The sequence below is a fragment of the Bufo bufo genome, chromosome 5, assembly GCF_905171765.1.
Source record: "Bufo bufo chromosome 5, aBufBuf1.1, whole genome shotgun sequence".
Classification (NCBI taxonomy): domain Eukaryota; kingdom Metazoa; phylum Chordata; class Amphibia; order Anura; family Bufonidae; genus Bufo; species Bufo bufo.
The window spans coordinates 31,678,191-31,702,699 of NC_053393.1; the positions used below are offsets into that span (position 1 = coordinate 31,678,191).

Genomic DNA, 24,509 nt, shown 5'->3' on the forward strand with positions numbered 1-24,509 from the left:
ACATGTCCGGTGAGTATGCTGGCCATGCAAGAACTGCAATGTTTTCAGCTTCCAGGAATTGTGTACAGATCCTTGCAATATGGGGCTGTGGCAAACCTAGCCACTTACAGAATGTCTTTCTTGTCTGTACCTCTTCACCTCCCCCCTTTTTCTGTCCCATTGTTTCCCCAGCAGGGTGTTGTCTCAGGGACACTGGGAGACCTGTGTAAAATAGCTGCAGTGTCCCCCCTCAACCTCCCATCAGCCCTTGCTATTGTCTGACCCCACTTTTCCTTGTACCATAGTAATCTATGTATTGTATGTAAATTAGGCTGTTGGCAGTTTGAAACCAGGTGCGCCTGCCTAGTAAAGTCAGTTGACTCCCAAACTGTGTGTCGTCCAGTCACTGGGGAAATTGTCTCTTGGTTATTGACCTGCTTCTTCAGCTACACAGGGATTTAAGTGAAGATATTAAGGGTATACCGTGAAGCTCCGCAACAATTGGTGGCAAGCGGCGGGATACAAGCCTTGCAGCACAGCAAAGCAGCAGTTTGTTAAAACAGCCATTCGGATATACCGGAGTTCGAGAATATGTGCAGTCATTCGAACGAACGGTGAATGGAGACGAATTATGCAACATTGAAACGAACTACGTTAAAGGAATTATTGGAAGCAAGGGGAAGAATAGCCAGCAACAAAACTAAAGCTACTCTTGTGGCCGAACTCATGGAGGGGGACAGAGCAACGACTACGGCAACTCCACAGGAGACAGAGCCAACAGAATTTACAAGAGAGCTCAATAGCAGGTTAGCTTTTTACCCAAACACCCCCTCCATGGAGACACTGGAAAGACTGATAGCAGATGTACACGAGTACATTGTAGCTAAGCAAAACGCTATTCAGCGAGTTGGGGAAGGAGCCCCAGCGCCCACCAGCACTACCCAGGGAAAAGCTAAGATTCCCTACCAAGCTTTTAAAAATTACACAGAAGGAGAAAGTGATATTGACGAATACCTACAGGATTTCGAAAGGTTGTGCCAGCTACACGACATCAGCCCAGCCAACCAAGTACCCCTGCTGGCAGGTAGATTGTCAGGCCGCGCCGCAGAGGCATACCGGACCGTCCCAGACGAAGACATCAGGAATTATCCCAAAGTCAAACAAGCCATCCTAGCACGGTATGCCATTACCTCTGAGGCATACCGACTCAAATTCCGGGACATCAAGAAACAAACAAAAGACTCACACACTGAATGGGCACACCGACTACAACGAGCTGCCAAGGGGTGGATGGAAGCGGCTCGGGTCACCACTATGGAAGAGATGTTCCAGTTAATAGTAACGGAGCAGTTTTTTAATGGACTAACCACAGAACTTCAAAATTGGGTACGAGATCGCAAACCCCATACCCTACCAGAGGCAGCCAGGATAGCTGACGAGTTCCAAGACACCAGGCGAGATCAACGCACACCACACTGGACCACGTTTGGATCTACCACCCCTCTGCCAGCAGTGACTACCTTGGCTCACCCACGACCAGCCACGAGCCACAACCCGTACCCTCCTAGGTACAATACCCGACCACCGATCCGCTGCCACACCTGCAACCAACAGGGGCACATCCAGAGAGACTGCCCACGTAACCGACCTCGCCAGAACTGGAACCACCAGGGTCCTACTCCCCCCAATCGGGCTGCAGTACACTGCTGCCAAAGAGAATCTGTGCTCCCAACATCCACAGTCACCTCAAAAGAAGAGCCTCTGGGGATCCTACACGAGGTAAACCCCATACAAGCCGCCTCAGACAACCGCCAAGGGCACCGCCAGGTGGTACACATGGAGGGGAAGAGTATACAAGGATTACGTGACTCTGGGGCCACGTTAACCCTGGTCCGAAATCATTTGGTGCCTAAGCACACCCTCACCGGAGACTGTGTAGCTGTACGGGTGGCAGGGGGAGCAATTTACAAAGTTCCCACTGCCAAGGTGCATTTGAATTGGGGGGCAGGGCATGGAAACGTGGAGGTGGGAATTATGCAGGATTTGACCGCTGATGTTATTTTGGGCAACGACTTGGGGGAGCTCACCTCTGCTTTTGTCCATCAACCAACTATCCAAGAGGCTTACCCGGTTGTTACCCGGCAGCAAACACGCACCACGGCTCCATCCGATCACACTGAGGCTCAGGTAAACAATATGCCACACACCCCTCCTATTCTCCCCTGGGATGCCCCCCTGGAATTTGGCAGTGAGGTGGCCCTAGATCCCTCCCTGCAGGTATATAAAGATAGGATAAACAAGGACCAAGGAGGGTTGGAGGGAGAGAGATATGCTTGGGACAAAGGTCTCATATACCGCTATGCAGAGAAGGTAGTAGCAGGGTCCATACCCGTGCCCACTAAGCAGTTAGTGGTACCCCGAAAGTATAGACAAGAGTTGCTGCGCATCGCGCACGATATACCATTATCAGGACATTTAGGAATCAGCCGAACGAAACATCGGCTGACGCAGAACTTCTTCTGGCCAGGTATCTCAAAGAATATTAGACAATACTGTCAAACGTGCGATACCTGCCAGAGGGTAGGGAAGAGAGGGGATCGCTATAAAGCCAAACTCAGATCCCTGCCCATAATTGAAGAACCCTTCAGTCGAGTAGCTGTAGACATAATAGGACCCCTAGCGAAACCCAGTCCCTCCGGCAAGAAATACATCATGACCGTAGTGGACTACGCCACTAGATACCCAGAGGCAGTGGCGTTGACCAACGTACATGCAGAGACTATAGCCGATGCCCTTATGCGAATATTCTCCCGTATGGGATTTCCCCAGGAGATTATTTCGGATAGGGGCACCCAGTTCACTGCAGAGGTCACCCACCAACTCTGTGAAAGTGTGTGGGGTGAAACCGATCTTAAACTTCGCCTACCAACCCCAGTCAAACGGGCTCTGTGAACGGTTTAACGGAACACTTAAACAGATGATCCGCACGTTCATAGACACTCAAAAAGATTGGGAACGGTTTTTGCCCCACTTGCTCTTTGCCTATAGGGAAGTACCCCAAGAATCCACGGGATTCTCCCCTTTTGAATTATTGTTCGGGAGGAAAGTGAGGGGTCCCTTAGACCTTATCAGAGAACACTGGGAGGGAGGGGTAACTACGAATGGTACCCCTATTGTCCCATACGTGCTGGAGTTTAGGGAACGCTTGGAGGCTCTGACCCAGACGGTACGTACTAACCTCCAAGCGGCCCAACAACGACAGCGCAGATGGTACGATAAGGGGGCCAGGGACCGCAGCTTTCAGGTCGGGCAGAAGGTGTTAATCCTACGGCCAGTCCCTAATGACAAGCTGCAGGACTCCTGGCAGGGCCCATACAAGGTGGTGGAGCAAATCTGCGATACCACCTATGTGATCGGCCCGTGCGCTGGAGCAGGGGGCAGACGCATGCTCCATGTGAACATGCTGAAGCCCTACTACGAGCGCATAGAAGAGGTGACCGCTATTTGTGCCTCTGCCGCAGAGGACTTTGACAATTTACCTCTCCCAGACCTCCTAGAGAAAGAGGGCCAGAAAGAGGACCTGGAAGAGGTTCAGTTAGGTGAACGGCTGAGTCCCCAGGAAAGGGCGCAGGCTCATAGTCTAATAAGGGAAAAAAGAACCACTTTTTCTAATCTCCCCGGGTACACCCCGTTAGCCACCCACAGAGTAGAAACACCAGGGCAGACCCCTATCCGCCAACCTCCTTACCGCATACCTGAATCCGTAAAGGATAATATGCGCAAGGAAATTGAAGAAATGCTACAACTAGGAGTCATAGAGCACTCTGAAAGCCCTTGGGCCTCCCCAGTAGTTCTGGTACCGAAGCGGGATGGGACTACCCGCTTCTGCGTAGACTAACGGAGGCTTAATGATAAGACCGTATCCGATGCCTACCCTATGCCCCGGATAGACGAGCTCCTGGACAAAATGGCCAGGGGCCAATACCTCACCACAATAGATCTTTGTAAGGGGTATTGGCAGATTCCCCTAGCCGAAGATGCCATCCCTAAGTCGGCGTTTGTCACCCCGTTTGGCCTGTACCAGTTTAAGGTCATGCCATTTGGGATGAAAAACGCTCCGGCTACTTTTCAGAGGATGGTGGATCGGCTATTGGATGGGTTCCAGGAGTACGCTTGCGCCTATCTAGATGATATAGCGATCTTCAGCCACTCCTGGACTGAACACCTGACCCACATAGGAGCCGTACTAGACCGTATTAGGGAGGCAGGATTAACTCTGAAGCCCAGTAAGTGCCATATAGGGATGGCAGAAGTCCAATACCTAGGACACCGGGTAGGGAGCGGCCAACAAAAACCCGAACCGGCTAAGGTAGAGGCTGTAGCCAAATGGCCAACCCCTCGTACCAAAACTCAAGTACTGGCATTCATAGGTACCGCAGGATACTACCGTAAATTTGTACCCAACTACAGTACCCTGGCCAAACCCCTCACCGATTTGACCCGCAAGAATCTCCCTAAGATAGTAGTCTGGACCCCAGAGTGTGAGCAGGCATTCCAGCAACTAAAAACCGCTCTTGTGAATTCACCTGTACTTGCCGCCCCTGATCCAACTAAACGCTTTCTCGTCCACACAGACGCTTCTATGTTTGGATTGGGGGCAGTACTGAGCCAAGTCGGAGAAGATGGCGGCGAGCATCCAGTGGCTTACTTAAGCAGAAAACTTTTACCCCGGGAAGTAAGCTACGCCGCCATAGAAAAAGAATGCCTGGCCGTGGTGTGGGCCCTTAAAAAGCTGCAGCCCTATTTGTACGGACAACCCTTTTCCTTACTCACAGATCACAACCCGTTGGTGTGGCTGAACAGGGTGTCAGGAGACAATGCCCGGCTGCTGCGCTGGAGTTTGGCGCTGCTGCATGACTTTACCATCCACTACCGCCCTGGGAAGCAAAATAGCAACGCCGACGGGTTATCCAGACAAACTGAACTTGAAAAGTGATCTGTGAGCGCTCCTCTGGACATCCCCAAGCCGATCCGTTGGGATCAGACTGTGTATGCCGGCTTGGTTCTGGGGGAGCATTGTGGCAAACCTAGCCACTTACAGAATGTCTTTCTTGTCTGTACCTCTTCACCTCTCCCCTTTTTCTGTCCCATTGTTTCCCCAGCAGGGTGTTGTCTCAGGGACACTGGGAGACCTGTGTAAACTAGCTGCAGTGTCCCCCCTCAACCCTTGCTATTGTCTGACCCCACTTTTCCTTGTACCATAGTAATCTATGTATTGTATGTAAATGAGGCTGTTGGCAGTTTCAAACTGCATACAGCCTCATTTACATACAATACATAGATTACTATGGTACAAGGAAAAGTGGGGTCAGACAATAGCAAGGGCTGATGGGAGTTTGAAACCAGGTGCGCATGCCTAGTAAAGTCAGTTGACTCCCAAACTGTGTGTCGTCCAGTCACTGGGGAAATTGTCTCTTGGTTATTGACCTGCTTCTTCAGCTACACAGGGATTTAAGTGAAGATATTAAGGGTATACCGTGAAGCTCCGCAACAGGGGCTGTGCATTATCATGCTGCAACATGAGGTGATGGTCGTGGATGAATGGCACAACAATGGGCCTCAGGATCTCGTCACGGTATCTCTGTGCATTCAAAATGCCATCAATAAAATGCACCTGTGTTCGCTGTCCATAACATACGCCTGCCCATACCATAACCCCACCACCACCATGGGCCACTCGATCAACAACGTTGACGTCAGCAAACCGCTCACCCACACGATGCCACACACGCTGTCTGCCATCTGCGCTGAACAGTGAAAACCGGGATTCATCCGTGAACAGAACGCCTCTCCAACGTGCCAGACGCCATAGAATGTGAGCATTTGCCCACTGAAGTAGATTACGACGATGAACTGCAGTCAGGTCCAGACCCCGATGAGGACAACGAGCATGAAGATGAGCTTCCCTGAGACGGTTTCTGACAGTTTGTGCAGAAATTCTTTGGTTATGCAAACCGATTGTTGCTGCAGCCGTCCGGGCAGCTGGTCTCAGATGATCATGTATGTGAACATGCTGGATGTGGAGGTCCTGGGCTGGTGTGGTTACACGTGATCTGCGTTGTGAGGCCGGTTGGATGTACTGCCAAATTCTCTGAAACGCCTTTGGAGACGGCTTATGGTAGAGAAATGAATATTCATTGCACGGGTAACAGCTCTGGTAGACATTCCTGCAGTCAGCATGCCAATTGCACGCTCCCTCAAACGTTGCGACATCTGTGGCATTGTGCTGTGTGATCAAACTGCACATTTCAGAGTGGGCTTTTATTGTGGGAAGTCTAAGGCACACCTGTGCAATATTCATGCTGTCTAATCAGCACCTTGATATGCCACACCTGTGAGGTGGGATGGATTATCTCCGCAAAGGAGAAGTGCTCACTAACACAGATTTAGACAGATTTGTGAACAATATTTGAGAGTAATGGGTCTTTTGTGTATGTAGAAAATGTTTCAGATCTTTGAGTTCAGCTCATGCAAAATGGGAGCAGAACCGAAAGTGTTGCGTTTATATTTTTGTTGAGTGTATATACATACAGTATATATACACATACACACAATAAAAAAAATATATCATAGATACAATATCATGAAATCATATCTTAAAGGGGTTGTCCAACTGTTTACAAATGGCCTTTCCTATCTGATCAGCAAAGGTCAGACACGCCACACCTCCACCGATCAGCTGTTCTGCAGTACCTTGGTCTATGGAACTACACAGTGCCATAAATTGTGCCGTGGATGAAACTGGTTACTGCAGAGCAGCTCCCATTTACATCAGCCTATTACGTCCACTGCAAAAGGGGTGGAGCTGAGCAGTTCCGGCGCCATCAATGGGAGCAGTGCTGCAGTAACCAGTTCCGTCCACTGCACAAGGCACGGAGCTGTGCAGAACAGCTAATTGGCAGGTGTGCAAGGCTTCAGAACCCAGACGATCAGATAGTGATGGCCTGAGGATAGGTCATCACTTATAAAGGGTTGGATATCCCCTTTAAAGCTCCTGGGGCCTAGTGCAAAATCTATCCACCCAACCTACCATGTGTCATTTCTAATGGTGTAACTCTGGTGTTTTTTTATGTGGCAGAAAGACCTCCCTGAGGCACCACTTCACCCCCTGTAGCTACCTCCCCTGCATGAAACGTATTGATTCACATCAGCCGCTGCCCTTGCTTGACTCTGCAGCTGAATTCACACAAAAACTGTGTTAAACAAAGGAGTCATTTTCATTTCCTTCATTCTCCATCCAGATGGAACAACTCCCTGTTGACATCAAGTTTCTTGTTTATTACCGTGACCTTCTTAGTAATACTGCACTTGGCCCGGCTCAAAACAGGAATACAGAAATAAAAAACAGCGTGGGAGAAACAAAGTTGCTTCATCTTGTTCTCCAGTAAGATGGAAACAAAAAGTTCAGTAAAAGTAAAAAAGAAACAAAAGTTCGGAATCTTGAGACGTAGAGACAGCTTTCTATTTATTATATTTCTCACAGTATTGTATATTTTTGTATCTTAATCATTTTCTTAAAGAGTGATATGCAAAATAACCGTGGAGCCCCAGTTATGGGTCTTCAACACAGTGAAAGCCAGATATCCCTCAAAGGAAGGAAAACCGAGCAAAGGGGTGTCCCCATTACAGAGATCACCAAATCCTCACCAAATCCACCATATTAAGTGGCCCCTATGTCAAGATCCTGCTCTTTTCCAAGCTTTAAGGATGTGACGGGGAAAACCTAGGCCAGTTATCCATCCACAGACAGCTGTTTTGGGGTGTTGCCCCTCATCAGTGTGGAGTAGGATTCTGGCTAACCAGGAGCAATGCCTTGGAGACTACTCAAACAAAACAATAGCTGATATTAGGGAGACCAGCTACAGAAAACACTGTGGAGCCTCATTTATGAGTCTCGACACAGCAATCCAAAGTGCAAAGCTCCCTGGGAAACAGTGATATGCAAAATAACCGTGGAGCCCCAGTTATGGGTCTTCAACACAGTGAAAGCCAGATATCCCTCAAAGGAAGGAAAACCGAGACAACGGGTGTCCCCATTACAGAGATCACCAAATCCACCATATTAAGTGGCCCCTATGTCAAGATCCCGCTCTTTTACAAGCTTTAAGGATGTGACGGGGAAAACCTAAGCCAGTTATCCATCCACAACAGCTGTTTTGGGGTGTTGCCCCTCATCAGTGTGTTTGGATTGCTGTGTCGAGACTCTTAAATGAGGCTCCACAGTGTTTTCTGTAGCTGGTCTCCTAAGATCAGCTATTGTTTTGTTTGAGTAGTCTCCAAGGCATTGCTCCCGGTTAGCCAGAATCCTACTCCACACTGATGAGGGGCAACACCCCGAAACAGCTGTCTGTGGATAGATAACTGGCTTAGGTTTTCCCCGTTACATCCTTAAAGCTTGTAAAAGAGCGGGATCTTGACATAGGGGCCACTTAATATGGTGGATTTGGTGATCTCTGTAATGGGGACACCCGTTGTCTCGGTTTTCCTTCCTTTGAGGGATATCTGGCTTTCACTGTGTTGAAGACCCATAACTGGGGCTCCACGGTTATTTTGCATATCACTGTTTCCCAGGGAGCTTTGCACTTTGGATTGCTGTGTCGATACCCTTAAATGAGGCTCCACAGTGTTTTCTGTAGCTGGTCTCCCTAAGATCAGCTATTGTTTTGTTTGAATTTTCTTAAAGAGGTATTCTTAAAAAAAACATAACACTCACTCGACATGTATTTAATACTATAGATGCAATGGGGGACCCAACACCAATGGTGCAGGGAAAGTGACATATTATAAAGATCTCGATGTTAAGAATGTTATTGTTTTAGCATTTTAAGCCACTTTTAATCCTGTTTTTCATAAACTGAGTGCTTACTGCGTAGGAACAAAAAAGCCTTTTGTTAAAAATAAGAAAAAAATCTCTAATAAAGCAACTTAGGGATAAACTAACTGCAGCTGTATCTCCCTCCTTCCCCTCACCCGTGCTTTCTATTTACTGTTAGATTCACTGCCTGTAGTAGCGACCCAACTGAGCCAGGGATACTCTGAGCAGGTAGTCTAAGCCTCTGTGTCATGCCAGGGACCAGAAATTGGAAACTAGTGGGGAACAGAGCAGTGTTGGAACATCAGCGGTGGGGGCTGGTCAGGTAAGAAACAATTATTTGATACCCATTCTGCCCATTTTTTATAAAACATTCCTCTGGAAAACCCCCTTGAAGAAGCCGTTCTGTCAGTGTGTAGCAGTCCTGTACTCCGTTGCCTCTGTCAGTGCCCTAGACTTTGCATGCTGAGGCAGTACATGCGCTTGACTGCTGTTACAATCCAACTCCTCTTCATCACTGTTGTGAAGTAAGAAAGAATGTGGGACTTGGGACCCCCATTTTAGAGATCGGTAAGAGGTTGAGCTATGGGATCCCCATCGATCATATATTTATCACCTATCCTGTAGCAACTTAAAGGGTTTCTCCAGGAGTTAAAAAATATTCTAACCAGTAGTACTCACCCCTTTATCGCTTTGCTGATGCTACCATCCCCTCTGCATTTAAACGGACGGACTGTGGGTTACATCCTGATCAGATGTCTGACCTTCACTTCCTCTTCAGCTACATTTAGTATTACATCCGATTGGAACTCTGCAGTGGAGACGGTGGCATCGGCGGAGTGGTGAGTACTAACTAAACTGTCTTACTTCTACTGGTTAGAAGAAAGCATGGATCATTTAAAAAGCCCAGATAGCTCCTTTAATAAATGTATTTTCCTAGAAATCCTATGATGTCATACTGTCTCAAATTGCCGAGGGTATGTAGGTGTGACCACGTGTCGGGAGGCAACGTTTTAGCCTTCACACTCGAAACCGGAAAGCACAGTCATCACTAAAGCCAATCAGCTAATATACATGGGAGCTTCCCCACATTTTACATCAGGAGAACATAAGGTCCGGGCAGCTGGATTTCGACATGCCCAATTTTTTTGTTCTCAGGAGTTTGGCTGACACATATTTAATAACCTTTAATGTCTCTAGTCCATTTTATATGGGAAATCAGAAATTTTGCAAAAAAATATATAAAAATTGCAATTCTTTAAAACATTTAATTTTTGTAGCACAAACACAAGTAAAATAAACTCCACCCTCGTCAATATTAACTTCTGACAGGTAAACAAGTTTGTAAGCTCATAAACTGCATCTATTTCAGGCTGTAACCAGTGGTTTCAATATCCCTCGGCAAGTCTAATAAGAAGTTAAGCCAACGATGTGCGTCTGCTCCCTGGGTCCCTCATGGAGAGGGGGAGTAAAGCGGAGGCTATTTTAGACCCATGAATAAAGCAAGTAAACAGGCTAAACATCCAGCATAACGTACACGGACACTGTGAGAAACCGGGGAGCAGGTGCAAACAATTGCTGCTTTGTCATTGCCATTTCCAAAATTCCTTGGAATTTTCTGCACCATCGCTAATACGATGATTATTGGACAACATTCTATCCAACATGTACACTGTATAGGGAAGGTCTGGCATTATCAGAAGTGGTCTGTCCATTGTGTCCTTCCTATAGAGGCAGATAATTACTGCAAAGGATCACATGATCAACAAACGTATACAATCCATACGTAAAGGGAACCTGTCAGGTTGAATTTGAGTCTGATCTGCAGGAAGCATGTTATAGAGCAGGAGGAGCTGAGTGGATTGATATACAGTTGTAGGGTCCATTCAGACGTCCGTAGATTGTGTCCGCACCTGTTCCCGCAATTAACCGGAACGGGTGCGGATTCTTTCATTCTCAATGGGGCAGGAATGGATGCGCACAGCACACAGAGCGCTGTCCGCATCCGCATTTCCGGAACGCAGCCCCGAACTTCCGGTCCTCGGCTACGGAAAAAAATAGAACATGTCCTATTCTTGCGGACAAGAATAGGCAGTTCTATGGGGGTTCCGGCCAGGTGTATTGCGGATCCACAATACACTACGGACGTGTGAATGGACCCTTACAGGAAAGGATTTAGTATAACTTGCACTTCATTCATTTGAATTCCTGCTCTTTTCATGCTGAGGAGTCCACTGGGCGGACCTAACAGTGATTGACAGTCTTCTCTGTGTGACTAGGCAAAGAGATAGCTGGTAACCTTAGATTGGGAGCGCCAACTGGACTCAAAAGCATAAAAAGAACAGGGATTTAAATGAATAAAATATAATCTATACTAAATCTTTTCCCAAAAAACTATGGGCCATGGGATTTATCATGGACCGGTGGCGTATGCCAGTCTACGATAACCAGGAGCGCTGCCGGTTGACGCACCTAATTCATGATGAGGTGTACACCTTGTTGCCTTAGTCCAATAGAAGTAAATGGAGTGAAGGACACTCTTGTGTGGTGCACTCTCCATTCATTTCAATACGGTTATTTTCTGAACTGCCATAGAAATTAATGGAGATCACGCTGCACATACATAGTCCATTCTCCTTCACTTTCCGGGAGCCCGTTCTGGAGATAGGTGCAGGTTTCAGAGGTGAGACACGCACCTATCTGACTTTGATGACATATCCTAGCAATATACCATCATAGACTTGTGGCAAGCTCCATCATTGCAGCATTGTTCTGAACACACTGCAATGGAGAAAGCCTAGATGGCAGCCGATGGTGACCATAGGTGTCCACACAAAGGTCATAGGGACTCCATATACAGTACAGACCAAAAGTTTGGACACACCTTCTCATTCAAAGAGTTTTCTATGAAAATTGTAGATTCACACTGAAGGCATCAAAACTATGAATTAACACATGTGGAATTATATACATAACAAACAAGTGTGAAACAACTGAAAATATGTCATATTCTAGGTTCTTCAAAGTAGCCACCTTTTGCTCTGATTACTGCTTTGCACACTCTTGATGAGCTTCCAGAGGTAGTCCCCTGAAATGGTTTTCACTTCACAGGTGTGCCCTGTCAGGTTTAATAAGTGGGATTTCTTGCCTTATAAATGGGGTTGGGACCATCAGTGGTGTTGAGGAGAAGTCAGGTGGATACACAGCTGATAGTCCTACTGAATAGACTGTTAGAATTTGTATTATGGCAAGAAAAAAGCAGCTAAGTAAAGAAAAACGAGTGGCCATCATTACTTTAAGAAATTAAGGTCAGTCAGTCAGCCGAAAAATTGGGAAAACTTTGAAAGTAAGGGCTATTTGACCATGAAGGAGAGTGATGGGGTGCTGCGCCAGAATGACCTGGCCTCCACAGTCACCGGACCTGAACCCAATCGAGATGGTTTGGGGTGAGCTGGACCGCAGAGTGAAGGCAAAAGGGCCAACAAGTGCTAAGCATCTCTGGGAACTCCTTTAAGACTGTTGGAAGACCATTTCAGGGGACTACCTCTTGAAGCTCATCAAGATAATGCCAAGAGTGTGCAAAGCAGTAATCAAAGCAAAAGGTGGCTACTTTGAAGAACCTAGAATATGACATATTTTCAGTTGTTTCACACTTGTTTGTTATGTATATAATTCCACATGTGTTAATTCATAGTTTTGATGCCTTCATAGTCATGAAAATAAAGAAAACTCTTTGAATGAGAAGGTGTGTCCAAACTTTTGGTCTGTACTGTACATGTGTCTACCCAGTGCATGGAGCAGCAATATTCTGGGGTAATACATGAACCACACGACACTTTGTGGATTCACTGAACAATTGATGATGAGAAGGATTAGATATCCATTTGTGGACAATTTTTTGGTCTTCAGGGTCTCATTATCACAAAGCAGGGATTTGGCTAATTACAGTAAGTAAGGCGTCTTCATGTTATATTCTAAGGCTTCCTGTGGAATGAGGAATTGACTGACAGGACAGACACATAAATGACAATTCGCTTTACAGGAAGAGGATCATTTACATAAAGACGTAGTAAAGCTTGGCGCTTTGAAGCAACAAAATCACATTACAATAATGCAACAAATTGCAGTAAGTGAACATCCTGGAGCCTTGAGTCAAGATAATGCTGGCTACATCTGTATTTTCCCAGTGAAAATTGCCTGAAGTCTCTGTAATTTAGTGTTTGTTGGCGCTCAGATTCACAAAGTATATAGTCACTGATAGGAAGATACGATTTGGCGAAGATTTTTTTGACTAATCTAAAGGGAGGGTCAACCACATTCAAGTGAAAAGGTGTCGTCTCTCACTTGGGGAAAATCCCTCTATGAGCCAGAGCAGAAAGACAGTAAGTTTAGAAGGTCTCCCACTGTATCAAGCCCAATCTGACCGTCTACAAAATAGTCTATAATTTTTTATATTTTTTTGAGGTTTCAGAAGCCAAACCTTAAAAATGTCAATTTTGCCTCTGAGTAGTGTGCATACGCAAGACCTTCACCTTGCTCTCTCTCACATCTCTCTGCTCTCCCCCTCCCTTCTCTCAATGTTAAGAGACAACATCAGGGAGGGAGAGACGGTTGTACGTGGCAGAACACAGGGTGGAGGAGGCATATAAAAAAAACTGCTAACAAGGGCTGTAGATAGGGAGGAAAGTGCACATAAAGGCAGTTTGCAGGGGGAAGGAAGCAGCATCATGGACACCCAGATCCAGCACCTATCACTGAGAGGGACACATACACAGGAGCAACGTTTGAAACTAATAGCAGAGAGCGGGCTGCAAACCACGTATCAGGAGGTCTGAAAATGAATGAAGAAGTGAAGAGTGCAGACCGAAACATCGTTTTGTTTTTTAATCATTTTTGTTTAATATCCTTTAAGGTTTTTATAACCAACACTATATTCAGCTATCCTTCATTGTGTCTATTTCATGATTCTACCCAAGATCTAGTTCAGTTCCTATTGTAGCATAAGACAATCAGCTAAAAAGAATAATTCTAGCTAGTATTGAAAATACAAGAACCAAGGACATCACTGCGAGACTACGGTTTAGATAAAGCAAAGCTAAATTTATCCTCAACGCAAAACAAAGGAAATGGAAAGATGAGAACAGCAGTGAAAGCTTCAGCACACTTAACGAGGTTGTCCCACAAATATTCTACAGTTTTCAAACCAGCACCTGGATCTGAATACTTTTGTAATTGCAGGTATTTAAAAATTTAGAATAGCCACTGAGTTATTCAATAAAATGTATCTGTATAGCGCCACCTGCTGTTTGTTCTTTTCTTATTTCTTTGCCCAGCTCACTGAGATGGCCGCACATGCTCAGTTTCATCCTTCAACAGCCCCCTTGAGCTACCTGCTTTATATAAATCTAGCGGAGCAATGAATGGAGATCTCTGGATCCGTGTGAGATACAGGGCTGGTTCTAGCTTTTTTATTAAAGAGGTTGTCATGTACTATATGATGTCCGATTTTCATTTTTGACATTAGTCATGGGATAATTAAATCCATTAAAAACAGTAACTGTCTCATGTCAACCCAAGTGTAATACTCACATATTCACCGTAAGTGTCCTGTGCTGGTGGTGGGAGTCTATATCCCGCTGGAGGGGGTATTGCCCTTGCTCTTGAGGCAAGAAGTCCTCTAGCTCTTGTTGATGGTACCCTTGCTGGGGTTACTCCTCTGGGAGCTGGAGCTCCTCTTGGTACTCCTGTTGATGGCGGTGGTACTCCTCCACGACCCCTGTAACAAAAGTAAGGTCAGTGTGGGTTTATAGGAAACATATAGAATATAATAGACATAATATTAAATTTTTCATAGAATAAAAAAGTGCAAAACATAAAAAAAGTACAATTCATCTAATGAATAGGAAAGCACCTTCTGCATCTAAATGAATGTGCGGTTAAACACTTTACAACTAGTATTGGTATTCCCCAGTTAAACCACAGGGCTACTGTTAAAATATATGTTTAACTTAAAATAAAAGTCCATTTCTAAAGACTTTTTTGTTTTTAGGCAAAAAATTTATTTTATACCATCTCTTAATATAGTGCAGAGGTCTATTTTTTCTAAAGCAGACATCTGATCTACTATATAGTCACACATGATAAAGATCTGGATGCTAGGAGTCTCCACAAGGGGGAGCTGAGGAGTATATCACATACTATGTTATCATTAAAGGGTTATTCCCATTTGGACATTTATGGCATATCAATAGGATATGCCATAAATGTCTGATAGTTGCTGGTTCCATGTCTGCAACTTGCTCCTCTCTCAAGAACCGGCCTCCAAAGTGGAAAGCATGCTTTGCATGCATGTTTTTTTCCATTAACGGATATGGGACTTCTTATAAGTGCTGAGCGCTGGATTGGCTATTTTTGGAAGTTCAATAGCGGTGAATAGAGATGTGGCATGTGGCACATGTGCAGTGTTCTCTCCATTTACTGCTATGGGACTTCTGAAAATAGCAGAGCCTGATCGCCTTGCTGTTTTTAGAAGTCCATAGCGGTGAATAGGGAGGATGTAGTGCATTCAGACATGTTTTTCATTCACAGAAGGGCCCGTTCTTGAAGCAGAAGCAGTTTCCAGATGTAGGACCCACACCTATCAGACATTTATGGCATGTCCTATCAATATGCAATAAATGTCAAGATGGCACAACTCCTTTAAGTTCAATGCAAAAACAGTATGAAGTAAGCTCCCCTAGTGGTGGCTGCAGAATTGTATAATTTTGCGTATGCAGTCGTATGGAAAAATGGAGATCCAACTGCTAAGCAGATGCGTTATGCAATAAATCAGCACAGAACATTGTATTTAAAATAATAACATTTTATTATAGGTGGACGTGCACTTTTTACACTATGGACACTTTTGACATGGAATAAATTATATTGGCACATTATTGGTTAATTTAAATTAAAAAAAACTGCAGTCATCTTCAGTCCACAATCTCCAATCTGTCACTCAATTTTCACCCTCCCTGAAATCCAGTATTCATCCTGCACCTAGTTTCAGACATGTCCTTCTCAGCAATACATGCTGGATTTGAGTTAGGTGTGTCCAGGATGCTTCTATCTTTCCTCTGCAATGTGCCCTGTGTGTGCTTGACTCCCTATCTACAGCCTATGTGTGCTGCCTTCCTTGTATCCCCCCTCCTAATTCCACACATCTTCTTGTACAACCTCCTGTTGTTATCTCTGACACAGAGAAAGTAAGGGGAGAGTAGAAAAAGCCATCAAAACAGCAGCAGATCTAGATCAGATTAAGCAGCTAGGTGAAGGACTTCATTTTGCATTTACAAATCGAATAAAGAATAAATAAAAAATTGTACACAGTCTATATCTATAGCCTTTAAGTACTGCAAGCCTTGCTATAGGTTTATTCCCATAAAACATCATAGTATGAAATATAAATGAAGATAGAACAGGAACATCTGCTGTGTAAATTGAGCCAGCATGCAAGCACTAATCTCAGAGGCCAGAAAGTCTCTGAGGAGACACCAATAACACCACATGCATTTGCAGGCCACATTCTTACCATAATTATTGTAGTTGACACAAGCTGCTTATTAATATTACTCTTATAGACCTGACCATGCTTATTATTTCCACAGAACAAATATTACCTGGATAATGTAGTGACTGGTGCTCCCCGGGCACGGACTGACTGTTTGCCCCGGACTACTGGGACTTCTTCATTTTCAGAGCCACCATTTAAATAAGTGAGTTCTTGCAGCTGTGCTTGTCTGATTTCATCATTGTAATCCTACGTACGCAAGAGTAAACAAGAAGCAGCGTTAAAGAAATGTAAACCCTATTCCAGAATAGAACATCTATAAAACGTCAACACGAGGCTTGGACTCGACATTTCAATTCCACTTGTGAACATTGTAATTTGATGAAACTTCCTTTGTTATGGTTTATTCTAACATTATCTAACAACCAAGCTTCAAGCATTACGCAGGTTGTGTTCTACTTTCACTCCCAGGCACAAATCAATAAAACATGCTCTAAATATTCCATGTGACATCCACAGTCAAAGTAAACCAGACCCGAAACTCAAATGGGCGAGTTGGACATTTTCTTTTTATAGGTGCATCCAGATCTACACCAGCTGACTGACTTTTCCAACTGCATTTCCAATATCCCTTTTACTACTACTGGTAAAATCACTCGAACTATAGCAGCTCTTTTCGGCCAACTTCACACTTGTGCCATTTAGGCCTCATGCACACGACCGTTGTTGTGGTCCGCATCCGAGCCGCAGTTTTTGCAGCTCAGATGCGGACCCATTCACTTCAATGGGGCCGCAAAAGATGCGAACAGCACTCCGTGTGTTGTCCGCATCCGTTGCTCCTTTCCGAGGCCCCGCAAAAAAAATATAGTATGTCCTATTCTTGTCTGTTTTGCGGACAAGAATAGGCGTGTCTACAATGGGCCGCCCGTTCTGTTCCGGAAATTGCGGAAGGCACACGGGCGGCTTCTGTTTTTTGTGGATTCGCGGTTTGCGGACCGCAAAAAACGGCACGGTCGTGTGCATGAGGCATTAGTCAGTTATTTCCATCAGTTATTGTGAGCCAAAACCAGTAGTGAAGCCTACTCAAAGATCAGGTGTAATGTAAAGTTTTGCACCTGTTCTGTGTTTTTGACCCACTCGTTTTTCTTTATCTAAAAAAATTATGGAAATAACTGACCAAATAACTGAAGTGTGAACTTGGCCTTACTTATACTGATTTTAAGATATGCCAATCTTAGAAAATGGGGGCCAGTAACTACAGGTTACAAACAAACCCTGTGCGTAGTCTGATCTTGCAACCTTTCTTTTTAAATCAGAATTTTTTTTTTATTAATGTTTTCTTCCGCTTAAATACACCAAAATCAATACACTGTAACTCAAACAGGAAGACATTAGTAGCCCTCGGTTACCTTTACTTCTTTATGCCCATCTTAATAAACTTATTGACCCCCTTCCCTTATCTGTGAGACGGACCCCTCTTCCAGTGTAATTGGACCATTTTGCATATTATTCCTTAACCTCAGATCTTGGATAGGGATGAGCGAACTTGGGTTTTACAAGTTGGAGTTCGAGTTTTATTACAATTCCGATTTGGATTCCGCTACCATAACGGAATTCTAATGACAGAATGCATAATGGAATGCTTTTAAGAGGCATTCCGTCATGATAGAAGTATATGGGCCGCATAACGGATCTGTCTGGTCTCCACTATGCAGGAGAGGACTCCTGCATAACGGAAACCAGACTGATCCATTATGCTCATCCCTAATCTTGGAAACATCTTCAGTAGGTCTACGTAGGAGATGTAGATACATAATGGTAAAATCTATCCATTAAGCTCCCCTACTGTGGTTGATTTGAAGGAACAAAAGCTTGTATTCACCAGGGCTACAATGACTGATACTAGAGGCTAATATTATTTCCGTCCGTGGCCTATAGTCAGGATTTTCAGACAACGGTTTATAGGGGCAGTGAGTGACACCAAATGTGAATAAAAGAACTGATGTACCACCGTGAAGACCTCCAACTGTCCTCCAAACAAACATGGAGCTGGATGAGTACTGAGCTAAATATGGGACACTTGACACCCAATGATTGAGATGTGAATTGCAGCCTCTCCAGAGTTTAGATACCATCTTGTGATATAGTACTTGGATTCCTTAATTAACTTTAGATCACTTTAGAGTGGACACCACTGTATGTGGACCTATGTGGCTTTGACCACTCTAAGAGTTTTTCTTTACCACTTGAAACTATGAAACATGTAAACTGAAACCTACATTAGATGTATCACAAAAATGATCTGGACCAGACTTCCACAAGATAAGCATTTCATGTTACGTACATGGACACATTACGGATCCTTCATTGTACATAGCAATAATAACTCCAACAGAAGTGCAACCGTACCTCCATATGGCTATGATTTCATACAACACAGAGATTAACATCATGCCATGTTCCATGGTGGCTCAGTGGTTGGCCTCAGCACTGTTCCCTTGCAATACTGGGGTTATGTGTTTGAATTTCAACAAATGGACCATCTGCATGGAGTTTGTAGGTATGTTCCGGTTTATACAATTAGGTTAATTTGGAATTTAGATTATGAGTTCAACTGGGTCAAATATAAGTGATCACAATCTTTGTACAGCTCCATACCTTGTAACATAGCTCCATTCAGATCCCCTCCAAAGTGGAACAGTTAAACAGGTAGACTACTGCCGAGAATCCAGGGTCTTTGCCTACTGCTATCAGGCATGATATGATACTTCATTCTAATACATAAATGTGACCTTTGAGATGAACGGATTTAATATAAACTGCTTTGTCCGTAGGTTAGGATTGTGCAGAACTTAGAGGAAAGGAACCATTGTTAAACCACAAGTCCATAAGATGAAAACACTGGACTCTAGAGTCATTATCTGTATATAGGGACACAGGATATAATGGATGCCGTAAAATGTGGTAAATATGCTTGATATATTCTTCATATTAAAGGTTTATGTTCATTATATACAGTATATATTTTTTTTTCTGGGATAATAAGCTTGAGAAGCTTTGTAAGCTGTTCTGACCTTTCAAGGACAACCAAACATTCAGTGATGGATTTTCCCATTCTGTAGAAGTTAGTAGAATGGTCCGTCCTTGAATCATTCATTTCATTCTATCCTTCTTCTGAAGCATCAAAGGGAATACACGGCTACAAATCTAACCATGAGTAAAATTCGCACTGGGAGAGATGGGGTTTTACAAAAAGTTTAAGCACGAATGACGAATGATGAATTTCCTGCCGATATTTCCAAGGTTAAATGATTTACATGTTAGAGATTTTTTTTTTCTTCCATAAAAAGCATAATTTTTGTTCACAGTTTGGGATTGCAGCCCATTTTCTTGATATTGATGATCTATCCTTAGGATAGGTCATCAATATCAGATCGGTGGGAGTCTGATACCATCGATCTGCTGTTTTCAACAGAATCCAGAAACAAAACAGTGGACAGAGCCAGAAGCAGAAACCTCCATCGTCTGTCTACTGGCCGTGATAGGTTATGATTACACGAATGTAAACTAAACTGCAGTAAGCCAGCATGGCCACTACAGCAAGGACGGAGCCTTTAACTACTGGCTACATCCACTGTTTTGCGAGGTGGAAGTGCCAGTTGTTGGACCTCCTTCGATCGGATATTGATGTCAGATCCTGTAGAGTTGAGCGTATCGATTCATTCAACTTGATTAGTTTATCAAAAACTGAGTTCTTCAGCAGGGAGGGGCTGTCCTCGCTGCTCAAGAGGCTCCCCTATCTCACTTGATTCACAAGACTGGACATCCCAACCAGCCCCATCAATCTCACGCAGCTGCTATAAGTGGCGGCGCAAGTGCAGACTCTGCTGCTGCAATCGAGGCAGTGACTGTGCATGAGACACAACACTTCCCGCGCATGGACTGTTATTAAGTGCGCCAAATTAATTAAGAGGCCTGTGTCTCAAAACATCTGCACCATTTTACACCGAAGGACTATTATAAGACTGAAGAATGTAATGTTCGTCTTAGTATATCTGCCCCATTGACTTATTTCCAATACACAGTAGGCTGCAAATTCAGGTCTAGAATAATGTTGCTTAAAATGTCATGATTTTTGGTATCTTATGTATCACATAGAAGGTACATATAGGTCATCTCTTATACTGTAACCCTTATCTCTCTCCAACATCATAAGACAAGTACAGTATGACATCTGACAGATAAATTCCACTTCATACGGAATACATTTCATTGCAGCCCAAACCACCCTGCCAGTATTGTGCCTACACTCTACTTTTTACTACTCAGACCAGTGGCTCCGTCAAAATTAAACGAAGCTTCAGAAAACTTCCGAGCTTTTGGAGCTTGTCAAACAGTCTATTTGGATTTGCCTGACCTCACTTGCCAAAAGACTGAAATGTTCCTTTTACATCCTAGTACAGAGCAGCTATATACTACAACAGTTTCTAAAACCTTATTGTCACGATAAATGTGGGGGAGGGGGGGGGACCTCCACACTGAACACAAGTGGGAAGGGGAACAGTAACTGGGCCTGGAAACTAGGGAAGAAACAGGTCACCTCCTAGACAACCCTAATCCAGGCTCTGACTACCTATCAATATGAATAGACCTTGAAGGTAGGAATATTCATAAGCAGGATACCTAGGCCGTCATATCCCTATAAGGCCCTGGAATAAGTTTAGGACCAGAGACAACCCATTCCTCCCCAGATGGACGAATGAAAGCCTCTGTCTCAGTCCCAGACACAACAACAGGGAATATAACAAATACAAAAAAATGCAACACTTAACTTCTGTAGAGATGGAAGAACAGGAACACCAGAAAGGATCTCACACCAGCTCAGCCAAACCCAAATGAAGCTATCAACCGCATAGTCAGAAGGGTGGGGTGAGACTATAAAGGGTAGAAGTGATGACCACTGAGCAACAGCTCAGAAAAGGGAAGTGTTCATTAACCCTATCAACACTGAATCAAGAGAAATCAAGGAGGCTGTTAGATTCCTCCACGCTCAGCCAATCGCCTTGATTTCCTGACATCAGTCACCTGATGGACCGTGACACTTATGGAGTAAAGGACAACGTAGAGTTCGCTTTTGGAAGATTTTGTTTAGATGCTATTCAGAACCTGGTCTTCAAAAGGAGGTGATCACAGCAGAGGTCTCCTCCTTACCTACATTGGTAGGAACCAGTCTAATGCTCTACCACATGCAAAATGACCATCCAGCGACAGGGGGGGGAGCAGCCAATAGCAGACTGCGATGGCGATCAGCCTCCCTAGCGTCACTCATGATGCTATGGAGGCAGGTCACTGAGGTGAATTGCTATTGGCAGCTCACACTCGTTACTGTATGTTTTAATCCGTGCGATGGGGAGATGCAGGGGTGGCCTTGCAGGGATTCGGAGGGACACGGGTACCGGTGAGCAGGTAATTATGCTCTAGAGGAGGGGCCCGGGTATTCTGGGGGTCATTATAGGAATTGGATAACCCCTTTAAATGGAAAAATGTACAATTTATTAAAGTGTATGTTTCCTCTAATTCTTCCTAAATTATGAATAAATTGACAGTTACCAGTTGGCGTGTTCCAAAACTAGTTGGCATTGATTAGGTAGGGTAAAGCATTATTCACATGTCCGTGTCTGTTGTTCCCATTTGTGATTATGCTCATGTTGCATCCATTTTTGTTTCAAGTGTCTGATTTTGGCCCTCTGTGTTTCATCCATTTTGCAAGAAAGAAAAGAAAAGGTGTCCCATTTTTGTCTCTTATCAGAACACGTATAGCATCTATGTGTTGTCCATGGTTTTAACAGACCCATAGACTTTGATGGCCATTCATGCGGCCTTTTAATTGTGGACCAACAAAAGCAAAAACATCTGTCTGAGTTTACTTAATGAAATCAATGGATCCGTGTTTGGTTTATGGGGAACACAGACAGCGCACATCCATGATTTACTGAGTGAATATTGCCGGAAACTGAGAGGAACAATACAATGGAGAATTCTAAGGAAATTTTCCCCAGAATTGTTATATTATGGAGAATATGTCAGGAAAGCTGTCTATCTTCTTTAGGCCAAAAAAACTTTATTAGCATAAAGATGAGCATATACATTAGATAACAGTTGTTTTAAAGGCTAAGGCCACCTCCAGGGGGATTTTTTACTAATTCTACAAATTTTGAGCTAAAATCTTTTTTTCAGTGGGTCTTTTTTGAAACTTTTGAAACAGTTTTTGTTCTACAACCTTCACTTTCAGTGTATCTGCAAACTATTGCTGTTTCACACTGAATCCATCGAGGAGCTGCTCTGACAGCTTGATGTGCAGCCTTTACATTGGCAAGATCAAACAATGTGCCTGCAGTCTGTGGAGGTAACCTGACAATCCTGGGGCCTCTGTCGTAAGAGGAAAGAGGGACCAGAAACAGGTTGGATTTAAAAATTTCTAATTGTTTGTTTCCTAGGGCAGAAGTGGGGTGTCTGGAGGGATGGGAAAGGAGCTCCCTCTTTCTTGGCGTAAACATTTATCTTTAGCTAATCCAGGAGTACATGTTCATGGGCGAGTCAGTAGCCCCAGCTGTTGGCTGGAGTTGGTTTCGCCTACTGCAATATCATGTGTATGGCCAGTTTTAGTGCACCGGAGATTACCCTCTGGTTATCGTCATCCACTGTATATTAATCTATATGGTGCCAGAATATCTGTATGCATTTATTTATTAAGTAAATACGATCAATCTTTCCAAAACAACAAAAGTTCTCAGAAAGCCCCCATATTCTTTGTCTACACCACACAATGTCCCTTTGGCTTATCGGGATTTGTAGACACCATTGTATGTGGTCCCTAGACTTCTGCTCCAGGTACCTTGTACTATATGGTGGCCAACTTATTTATAAAAAGTCACTAAAATACGAGATATGTAAATATAAAATTTAAAAACTCATTCAACTCCTACATGTGGCACAAGAGCAATACCCCTTGACCATGAAAAGGGTCTTAAATAGAAATGTAAGCACTTGAATAAATAATAAGAACGTCAACATAAAAAAGTCCAAGAAGGCGCACACTGCCAACCAATGTATAAAAAGGCACTCACAGGAATAAGAAACTTTTTAATTTCTTCCAAGGCGTGCCCCATTCTGGCATAAGCTTCTGCTGGAGGAGCGAAGACCTCAATAAGAACATGGAGGTCATCGTTAAGATGAAAGTATTTTGCCTCTCCGCTTTTTCTGAGCTCTTCTTCCTGCAATATAAAAGAGACAACATTATCTTACCAGCTCATAAGACAACATGGCGGCAAGTCTAGTTCTGGTAGGAGTGTTCAGAGGTGTAGCTAGGTTTTCCTTTTTTGTCATAAATATTTTTTTATTGTTTTAGTAAAATAAAACAATGTCATCTTTGTTGATAATACATCTTATCCAAAGAGGCAAAATTTCACAGTTACATTGTTAGAAAGATAAACGTGAAGCAGGCATATCACTGACACATTGCATGTATAACTTGCACATTAAAACAAGTAAAAGTTTGGCAAGAATAGAATAAGAACACAGAAATGTGAGTCATGTGTACACATTGTTAATTAAATTGTCTGTAAGTTTTCCAGAGAGACCAGATGTAGATGAAGGTGCTTCTAGTTTTAAGTTCCCAGTGGGAAAGCTCCTCTAATCTATAGAATTGATCAACTTTGTTGATCCATTGGTCTATAGTGGGGATCTCAGGTGTCCGCCATGTAGTGGGTATCAGAATTCGACCAGCAGATATCATGAAGGAGAAGAGGGAGATTTTATGGGAATCTTCTCCGCGGATGCCAAAGGATAAGAGAGCAATCTCAGGAGTACAGGGGAACTTGGATCTACAAACATCATTGCTTATGCGAAAAATGTCTTTCCACCAGGAGAGTATCAGAGGGCAACTCCACAAATATGGAAGAATGAGCCTCTACTTTTTCCACATCTCCAGCACTGGTCCGAGATGTTGGGGTAAAAAAAGTGCAAATTTGTCTGGAGTTCTATACCATCTAGACAGAACTTTATAACCGTTTTCCTGCACCCGGACACAGTGTGAAAGTTTACGAGGAA

General features: G+C 44.0%; 1 protein-coding gene across 3 annotated transcripts in view; it reads right to left on the minus strand.

Annotated features, from left to right (window-relative positions):
• The window catches only part of KHDRBS3 (KH RNA binding domain containing, signal transduction associated 3), a 100,709-nt gene that overhangs the window by 31,926 nt on the left and 44,274 nt on the right, over positions 1 to 24,509 (minus strand). For all 3 annotated transcript variants that reach the window (XR_005779025.1, XM_040432323.1, XM_040432322.1), the window contains 3 exons: positions 23,528 to 23,674; positions 16,510 to 16,649; positions 14,441 to 14,627 (listed from right to left, as the gene is read on the minus strand). Coding sequence is in view for 2 of the 3 variants with exons in the window: in XM_040432323.1 (XP_040288257.1) it covers positions 14,441 to 14,627; positions 16,510 to 16,649; positions 23,528 to 23,674 (474 nt within the window). In the remaining variant the exon portion in view is untranslated. The remainder of the gene's footprint in view (positions 1 to 14,440; positions 14,628 to 16,509; positions 16,650 to 23,527; positions 23,675 to 24,509) is intronic.